General features: G+C 35.7%; 1 protein-coding gene across 1 annotated transcript in view; it reads right to left on the bottom strand.

Moving 5' to 3' along the window:
* Positions 1-10,733, bottom strand: part of LOC107675510 (astrotactin-2-like) — a 541,421-nt gene that overhangs the window by 179,702 nt on the left and 350,986 nt on the right. Inside the window, exons 12-13 of the mRNA XM_016469894.1 lie at positions 3,147-3,313; positions 1,829-2,017 (exon numbers count right to left, since the gene is read on the bottom strand). Coding sequence (XP_016325380.1) covers positions 1,829-2,017; positions 3,147-3,313 — 356 coding nt within the window. The remainder of the gene's footprint in view (positions 1-1,828; positions 2,018-3,146; positions 3,314-10,733) is intronic.

The following is a 10,733-nucleotide window of genomic DNA, read 5'->3' as shown; positions in this document are numbered from 1 at the left end:
TTGTTTGTTTGTTTGTTTGTTAGACTAGTTTGTGTTAGTATTTAGTTAATAAAAACTCTTGTGCACAAATTACATGAGTTTCTGATTCTGCCTTGCAAATTAATGTCCCTTTACGATTTTGATTCTTACTACATGCTCTAATGCATTAATACTGTATGAAAGTATTTTCTGTGGCCACAGAAATATCCTTTCCTAGAGTTGATATGAACTTATACTGAATGTTCGCTGGACGAACAGATTGGTTGATGGCAATTTAATTCTGCTACAGTTACTACTGGCAGCTGATATAAATAATTGTAATTAATCACAATTAACTGTAATTATTTATATACATTTCCCTTTTGAGCTAATTTGCTACAATAGAATATAATAGAATATAATTAAAAATAAAATAAAACAAAACTTTTCAGTTTGGATCTCACAATTCAGTAAAGTCAGAATTGTGAGATATGAACAGAATTGTGAGATATAAACTCGCAGAAATTGTGAGTTTACATCTTTTTTTTTTTTTTTTTACAATTTTTCTTCCCAGAATTGCAAATTAACATCTTGCAATTCAGATGTTTTTCTAAGAATTGCAAGACAGATGTCTGAATTATGAGATATGAACTTTTAAGATAAAACATCAAAATTGCTTTATTATTATTATTATTATTGTTGCTGCTGTTGTTGTTGTTTATATCATGTGACAGAAATGAGCTTCCATATATGGAGTTATAAGAAACCTCCATACAAAATTAGATGATCAGAGACACACAATATTATGATTGTTAGTATAAGGCCAGTGCCATTATTTGTGCACAACAGCCATGGTGTCTTTCCTGAGGAAGGGTTTGTCTTTATTTTCAGACAGTGAAATGGTTTTGCATGGTTTGACAGTGGCGGTGTAGTTCTGGGAATGGTGTTGACACACAACACTGATGGGTTAATAAAGATGGAGTGTTTTATGTTCATCCGAAGGACTGCTGTGCCACAACATGCCATCTGACATGAGTGAGTTTGACAGCTGCAAATGGACACAAAAGCTCTCTTCTCTTTAAACATGAGCCTTTCTGAGAAATGTGTTTGCTGAACAAAATTACTCTCACTTTATACCAAAAATGTACTGCAAATCATAACTGGTGTGTCTGGAATTATCACAGCATTCTGCTATAGAGTGCAAGCATTACTGCCTGCTTTTTGAGCATCATTGGTTCAGAAGTAGTTTTCCATTCATTTTCTCCATAGGGATTCCAAATATTTCTTCAATAAAGAGCTCCAATCACCAAACCATCAAGCTCCAAGAGGAATCACAGAATGACAAACTTTGATTTTAAGCAAATTAATGTTTGAAGGTAAAAAAAAATAAAAAATAAATACAAATAAAAATAAACAATATAATCGCTCATCTGAGGGAAAGTACAGGATGTGCACCATGAAGCATTGTGACTGACAGAATCAAACCAGAATGTTAGGCTACAATATAAAACTGTGTTTAGGCTATAATAATATCAATATAGAGATAATCTGAGTAAATTTATTGGCTCAAAGTAATTAAGAAATCTCTGGTGGTGACCATTGTGGTAATGAATAAAAAAAAACTGCTGGTAACAGTTCATATGCAAAAATAAATGTGATTTGAAAAGATATTACCAATGGAATCATGTTTGATGTCAAGTGCACACTTACAGGTAACTACAAATAATACACTTTTAGAGAAAGTCATATGTTAGTGTACAAAGTCTTATTTCTGTAAATGCACTTCCAGAACCTGACTCTTGCACTCAAAATACATCCATCTTTTAAAGATCAAATTCCCAAAAATAAAGAATACTCCACAAAAACTCACCGAAAGGTCATCTGAAAAACTTGTCCCAGGATCACCTGTTGAGTTTTGTTATTGTACCCACGGAGCATCTCGCTGAAGAGCGTGTCGTTGAAGCGTGAGTCTCGTTTCGGACACTTTGACCCTTCACAGTGATCAGCCAGAAGAAGACAGGAGCGGCCGTCAGCGGCTAGCTTGTATTCCTGCACACACCTAATGTCACACACACACACACACACACACACACACACACACACAACAGCAGTGTTGTGTTTACATTCAGATGATAAAATGGTAATTAAGTGAAAATATTTAAATGTATGTTGAACTTTACATCAATACAATACACACTCATACAGTATCAGCTGAATTCTGTCATGTAACCGTGAAGACTTTTAGGAAAAAAAATTAGAGACAGCGACAAGATTAGAAAAAATAAATGAAACAAAAAAATAGATCCAAACCACAAAGATGTTTGTTCCTTTGTTTCTTTTTTTTTAATTCACAAATAAATTTGCATAATTGAAACCTTGAACATCAAGCATGCTTGTGTCCAATTTACCACTAGAAGATTGAGCAATGTTTTTGAAAGAAGTCTCTTTTTCTAACCAAGGCTGAATTTACTGGATCAAAAAATACAGTAAAATCAGCAATACTGTGAAATACTATTTTAATTTAAAATAACTGTTTTCCATTGTAATTTATTTTAAAATGTAATTTATTCCAGTGATCAAAGCTGACTTTTTAGCGTCATTACTCCAATCCTCAGTTCAGTGTCACATGATCCTTCAGAAATCATTCTAATTCTTCAGCAGCTCAACTCTGCGCAACAATAATAATTAACAATTAAGGATAATTAAGAATATAATACATTTAAAATATTGTTTCATACTTAAAAATAAAATATTTAATATTTTTTTGGAAAATTATCATTTTTGGAAACCGTGATACATTCTTCAGAATTCTTTGTTTGAATAGAAAGTTAAAAAGAACAACATTTATTTGAAATTGAAATATATTCAAAATATAAATTGAAATCCTTTGTAACGTACATTTTTATGGTCACTTTTAATCAATTTAATTCTCGTACAGAAATGTAATATATGACATATATTGTCCTATTATGAATGATATTGCCATATATTTTAAACTAAAGGCGATATATAATTTTAAATATGCACATTCTCTGGGTAGATGAAGAAGCTTATAAAATTGTGTGTGTGTGTATATATATATATAGATATAATTACGTGGGAAAGTAATAATGTCACCATTCTCTGGATGGACGCATGTGCTCTTTATGTCCTTGTATTCAAATTCATGCATGTGTGCTTTCTCTCACCCGCAGAACATGAGGACGTTGCTGGACGTTGGGTCATCAGGAAGAGGAACCAGCTGCTGAAGACACAGCTGCTCACAGCCTCCGTTGAAGCCGTCCGTACAGTCCGTTCCCAGAGAGTAATCATAGCAGCCTGAACCGTCCTTCATGGGCCTCAGTCCTTCTGGACACTGTGAATGATTTGGGATGAGAAAGATGGACACAGAGATCATTGTCTGCGTGCTGGTCTGGACTTTCTGTTACCAGGTAACCATCAAAACTTTTGAGACCACATGTACTGTGTTCTCACTGGCGAGTTATTATGTGATGAACAAAGCAGCTTCTCAAAAAGGAAAGGCTGTTAATTAGGGTTGCCAAGGCAGCGCCATAGAATTCAATAAGACATCCATTAAACAGACATGTCAAACTGACTGGGCCCACATATTCTAAAACAAGACAAAGTCAAGCTGGACTGTTATATTTTCTTGCTTGTGCAAAAAGTAGTACATTGTGGGTGTTTGTCACGGTGTTGTCTTGTGGTTGCTAGGGTATTCTATGCTGTCAAATTACATGACCAAGTCAAAAGTTTCATTGCCCATGTACACACTGCAGCTAAATTCAGTTGTCAATTCACCTTTTAGTGCTTGATGCTGTTCTGTACACACACAGTTCAGGATTCCTGAAAAATTCAGGTAGTGACAACCGCATTTACAAAATGTATATGCTGTGTATACAGAAGCGAACTTAACAGCTAGTTAACAACGAATTTAAACGTGTATCAGAGTTGTGTCTTTTCTGTAGTGGCAGCACAAGAAATCTCTCATTAGTGTTGTCAGATCTTCCTAAAAAATGCCCAAAATAATATCAAATCCAAATGTGTTATTATGAAATAAGGCAAATATTGTGACCTGCATCTGCCTACTTTATTAACTCCACAACCTGGATCACTATATGAGCCGAGCCCAAACAACAATCCCAAAAGATGCTTAATAATAAGCAGCGCTTATAATAGGCGGATAAGGCAACCATTTAAGAGCACACTCTTTCCAAACATAAATAAAACACGATAGCTCTGTTGATTGTGGTTTAGTTAAAATTGCATAACGAGTCTTTGGTCGTTGTATTATTACATTGTTAAATAAGAACAAGCCTATAATAAACTCAAATCCAGACATGATATTATCTTGGAAATAATCCACATACTAAAATATCTCTACCTGCATCTGCCTACTTTATTATCTCCATAAACTGGATAGCTTTATGAGCCAAGCGCAAACAACAAGCCCAAAGACGCTTGATAAACATTGCTTATAATATGTGGACATGACAATCCTTCAAGAGCGCGCTCTGTGAAGTGAACCTGCTTATTTTTTTCAAACATAAACAAAACACAATGGCTCTGTCAGCAGTGGTTTAGTTAACATTGCAGAACATAATGAGGTTTTGGTCACTGTAATATCACATTGATCAAAAATCACAGGCAGAAGTGCGAGACGGCAGAAGATTCCATACACACTGTAGTGACTTAACTGTAATTTAAGTCGTTTCTTTAATCACTCCTCTGAGTAGATGACGACATGACTGGCAGGAAATCGACCCAGAATATTGGAGTCATGTGCTGGGGGTGATTGGTATAGATACCTCATGATATTCACGTGGTGAATCCACAGTTTATGGGGGCCTGTTTCACAAGACAGAGACCTTACAACACACACAATTATAATTTAGAAGATTCACTACCATTTAAATTCGGTTGTCACTCGTGAAACTTAGTGTGTTCATGGCCATTGATGCAGCTCAGTTCTCTCCTGTGTAAATCCTTGGGATTGTTGTGCTCTGTTTGGGATTTTTGTGCTCAATTTATGAGATTAATACTAAGCTTTTACTAAAATCTCACTGTAAACCACCATTGAGTGTTTTTTAATAATGTCGATCTAATGTGGATTTCAATCCTAAAATGAAGCAGAGTTATGTTATTTGTAGCATTTTAGAATAAGCTGCTCGCTATACCTGTTTAGCATTTCTCATGTAAAAATCCTTTATTCTTATAAAAATCATCCAAAACACATGAATATCACATACAAATCACCTGCTGTCAAAATACTGTTTATTACATTCACATTGCATGTGTAGAAATGTTTATCTGAGTTTGTTGTGTACAAAACAGAACATGGGAGTGTAATGGCACTGGCACTCCAGTCACATCACTTTTATTTATATAACGTTATATGGGATATTGCTTTGAAACAAATGTCTTTAGAGTATTAAACATGAAATAAATCATTGTCAGTGTTGCTTTCAAATGGAATTCCAAATTAAATTTCTACTGTAAACCAGCTCTTCAGTGTGTTCATGTTTTTACTCATGTCTGACCGTGACAGACTGAACAGAATAAATGAATGTGAGAAGATGTCCACATCAAATAAGGCAGATTACTTACAGTATTATGCAGTTGCCACAGACCCACGGTAGATCAGAGGTGTTTACCAGCAGTTTTTCTAGTAACTTCACTTTGGTAAGCTGTTTCAAACTCCTAAAACAAACCTTGTTTATCCCTGATTTTGTTCTAAATGACGTCACACCAGTTCGTTCTTCGATTTCACTTGAAGTGCATCAGTAGAATTAGAAGGAAGTAAATACATATTTGGGTGGTGTAATAGGCTATTATAATACAATGTCATTAATCGATATATTAAGATAACAATATATTAAGATTGATGTTATTTCAATTACTAAAATAGCCTATAGACAATAATGAGCAATACTAGGCCTAATTCACCACATTGCATAGGATGATGCGATGACAAATTCAAGCGCACAGCTTCACCTAATTAATTATTAATTTATTTAGTTATATCATTTATAATTTTAATTATACAAGAAGAACACGAATAAACTTCGGGTAATAAAAAAAAAGGCTTCTTATACCTCTTCAGCATTCATAAATCGCCTTCTTTTACTCATTTTGTCTTTATTTATGAAACTGATAACTGCTAGTTCAGTGAGTGAAAGGCGTTGCCTAGCAATGTAGGCTGTTAAAACATAAGCAGCACGAAAATGACAGCGCGAACATACAGGCATTATATAGCGGGTAAATTTGACCCGTGCTGGCGCTTATATGTATAAATGCCCCGTTTTTTGATCTGGTTTTGTCTAAATAGTTTTTAACAACAGGGGGATTGTAAATCACACAATTTTAGTAAAAGTCAGTGACTGGGAGACTTGAATGTTTTATTACAAATCTTTTATGTACGTTTTAAAAACAGCCACGGGTAAAATTTACCCCGTGGCGGTTCTAGTGTTAAAGGACAGTAAGTTACAGATGACTGTGAATGTGTGTGGATGCACGCTCTTCCTCTAAGGCTGTCACAGGCTACACTCTATTTCTTTATAAGCAGCTTGTGTTTGATGTAAATCTTGATGTGTTTACTCTTTGCTCGGGGGATCCCTGATCTATCATGCTGAAGAATCTTCGCTGAGAGAGTGTTTTGGTGTTAACGGATGCTGATGCAGATAGATAACCAGTGAAAGAGATACTGGAATAAGTTGACAGTCAACATCAGCACTCGACAGGCTTCACATTCATTACATATGTATCACCTGTCTGTCCCATGGGAGCTGGGAATGTGTGCAAAGATAACATATGAGGCGTCCATCTGTTGATGATGAGATAATGCAGATGTGACGCTTTGAACTTAGCATTTATGACAGCACAGTTTTCATATGAATATATGGATGTATGTAGCAAACACGCAGATGATCTAATCAACAACTGAAATGACAATTGTAGTCTGGCAGTGTTACCATCACAATTTATTATCTTGAAGTGCTACATGAGAGGATGAAAAACCATGAAAGGTGTCTGTAGTGTTGCTCAGGTGACAGGATGGTCTATGTCATGAATAAAATTACATAAAATAACAAACAAACAAACAGACAGATGATAGATAGATAGATGATAGATAGATAGATAGATAGATAGATGTTATTATTATTATTATTAGACCATATTCTTTACATTGCTGTATTACTTCACAAAGTAGTTTTCAAAAACATTGACTATTTGAATGTGAAAACATATTAAGGTATTCCAAACTTCTTAAATATTGATTGATTTATTGATTGAAATATTAATACTTTCAAATGCAGGATGAAAAAAGCATTGCAGACTTTCTTTCATGCAGTTCTTGAACAGTGTGTTTGCTTGTCTGAGCTGAAAATGAATCCAGACATGATGTATATGATTATCAAATTATAAATATCTGTATTTATATTTAAAGAATTAGTCCATATGGCAGAGCTACTCTGAGTTCATATGTGATTTCATAGAGCACACAGTGTCAGTCCCAGAGAGCCGCCAGAGACCGGGAACCCCAAGAATAAAGGCCTTAGATTGGATGAATTCAAAGAAAGCAACAGCAACAACAACATCAAGCGAGAAATAAAAGAGCAGTGCTTCAAAGCACATCAGGAAAATAAGCAGGAATTTTTATTTTTTCTTTATTTTTAAGGGTGGGTGGTTTGCAGTGTTATAGTGCTTTAGTTATTTTAATGGCATATTGAAAGTGGGTCAGCAGGGTGAGCACACTGAATCATATAACACACATATGATAATATAGACTGAGATACTCTTCATACTGACCTGAGAAAGGATCAGAGTTATAGGACAGCATCAGTCCCACATCTGTAATATAATATTCATCAGAGTGTTGCTTATGGATGCTTCAGGCTTTCACAAAGGAATCTCTAAGACCATGTCCACACGTACACAGGTATTTTTATAAATGGAGTTTTTCCTTCTTCCGTTTTTAAAAAAAAATCTCCGTCCACTTGAAAACACGAAAGCATGCTATGAAGCACTGTCAAGAGCATGCCAAGCCAACAGGTGGCGATATAATCTCAACCGTAAAGCCATGTTGGCAAATCAGAAGCCTGAAAAAGTTTCCAATAGGCGGAGATAACAGAGATAATTTTCTAATTTTGAAAATCTTCACCCTGGCAGGAGTTTTCAAAAATGTTCGGTTTCAGTGACCTGGTGCTGCTTTGCATGTGGACGAATGGGCAAACTGCATAGAAAAAGCTGCGGTTTTGAAAATACCCACATTTGTGTGGACAGGGCCTAACATTCTCCCACAAGCACAGGGTGCTACATTTAAAAAAAAAATCTGAGTTCAAAGCAGTAAACTCATGACATTTCAGCTCAAAACCTACTGTCATTCTGGTTATGATGTTTGTGCTTCGTTTGTGCTGGTTCGGTTTTTAAAATATCAGACATTGAATTATAGAGTCATTCAATTACTCAATTACCCCCCATGCTGCAAATTCACCCAAAACAGGCTCAATCGTTTGTACTTCGTTTGTGCTGGTAATATTTTCGTTTGTGTTGCTTCGGTTTTTAAAATATTAGACATTTAATTATAGACGATGATGTCACTCAGCCCCCCACATGCTCCAAATTCACGAAAAAATGGTCTTGTTTGTTTGTGCTTCATTTGTGCTGGTTTGTGGTGTAAAAAAAAAAAGTTTGTTTGTGCTTCTTCAGTTTTTATAATAATCGTCTTTGTTTGTGCTTCATTTGTGCTGGTTTGTGCCGTAAAATTTTTTGTTTGTGCTTCTTCGGTTTTTTAGATATTAAAATATTATTTAGTGATCATTCTGAGGTCATGCTCCAAATGTACACCAAATGCAGAACCTGACTTTACCAAGTGCAACATGTTCCTGGATCAACATCTTTGTTGAGCCTGGAACAACATTGTGATTAACCAATCAGATTTGAAGAACCAGTTTATAGTTTTTGTGAAGCTTAGGCTTACAATCAGTGTTTGGTGCTTGTACATCAGTGTCATTCACGCGCAGTAACGAAAATAGGCCTATGTATATCAAGTCTTTTTTGTTTTATTTAATTAGCCTAATTGAACAAATATGGCTAACAAGTGACTGCGACAATTTCATGTTATTTGGTTTGTTGTTTGAATTTTACCTATTACTTCAACTGTATTGTTAAAAAAGACAATACAGCAAAAACAAAAATACTACCGGTACAAACCAGCACAAACGAAGCACAAACAAACAAGACTATTTGGGGTAAATTTGGAGCATGTGTGGGGCTGAGTGACCTCAGAATGATCATTAAATATTATTTTAATATCTAAAAACGAAGCAACACAAACTTTTTTTTTTTATGGCACAAACCAGCACAAGCAAAGAAGACTATTTGTGGTAAATTTGGAGCATGTGGGGGGTGGGGGGGGTGAGTGACCTCAGAATGATCACTAAATAATATTTTAATATCTAAAACCGAAGCAGCACAAACAAAAATGTGTACGGCACAAACCAGCACAAATGAAGCACAAATGATTGAGCCTGTTTTGGGTGAATTTGGAGCATGTAGGGGGCTGGTGACGTCATCGCCTATAATTCGGTCTACTATTTTAAAAACCCAAGCAGCACAAACAACTTTTACCTGCACAAACCAGCACAAACTAAGCACAAACAAACAAGACTATTTGGGGTACATTTGGAGCATGTGGGGGGCTGAGTGACCTCAGAAAATGACCATTAAACATTATTTTAATATCTTAAAAACTGAAGCAGCACAAACACTTTTTTTTTACGGCACAAACCAGCACAAACAAAACAAACAAACAAGACCATTTTTGCATAAATTTGGAGCATGTCCACCGCATGAGTGACATCATTGTCATTTTACACAATTTTACTGCACAAACACAGCACAAACGATTGAGACTATTTTGCCGACATTTTGCATTGGGTGGGGGGCCAACTTCATGGAGGTCTAATAATATGGTCAACATTTTGTAACAAGTACATACAGTACTGCTTTCAGTTATATGTGACCCGCCTGTGAAAACCCAGCTACAGTTGCATAATTTAATTTTGAGATAAAGAGCGTCAAATATAGTTATAGCCATAAAAATGAGGAAAATAAGCAACTTTATATTATTATATCAAGGTATTCGAGATACAGTATTCAAATTTTCATTTATAACATGATAAATACTGAAATGAATGATTTTATTGATACTACATTTCATTATTTTGCACAAAATAATGCTTCGGAAGCAAAATACTTGTCTGATGATTTGGCTTAATTTATTTATAAATATAAAGTGCAGGAGTGTAACAGAGACGCTGGAGTTTGGTTAGAATCCATGAGCGGAAGTTTATTAAAGGTCAAGGCTTTAAACAGATGTCGATAATCAGGCAGAGGGTCAAAGTCAGAGAAGCAAGCAGATCGTTCGTCACACACAAGGGCAGAAGCAGAGACAATAGTGGAGAGGCAGGCAATGAGTCCAAACACAAACATCAGTCCTATCAGGCGTCAGAACAACAGGGGCAGAGTACAAATACCGTGAGTCAAGAAGTCAGGCAGAATCATACACAGGAAATCAATCAGGAACAGAGGAAGAATAACGCTTGGTAAGGCAGGTAAACTGGCAATACTTCGCAATCAGCACATGGACTGGTCTCAATTTATATGAGAGTAAAACAGGAAGTGGAAGCAGAGGGAGTGGAGCATGGTCAGTACTCGGGCGAGGGCTCCTTCTGCTGGCTTGGCGTTACAGAACCCCCCCCTCTAGGAGCGACTCC

Source organism: Sinocyclocheilus anshuiensis, unplaced genomic scaffold, assembly GCF_001515605.1.
Source record: "Sinocyclocheilus anshuiensis isolate Anshui unplaced genomic scaffold, SAMN03320099.WGS_v1.1 scaffold1604, whole genome shotgun sequence".
NCBI lineage: Eukaryota > Metazoa > Chordata > Actinopteri > Cypriniformes > Cyprinidae > Sinocyclocheilus > Sinocyclocheilus anshuiensis.
Note: the sequence above shows the minus strand (reverse complement) of the source record. Positions and strands in the feature narration are given on the sequence as shown.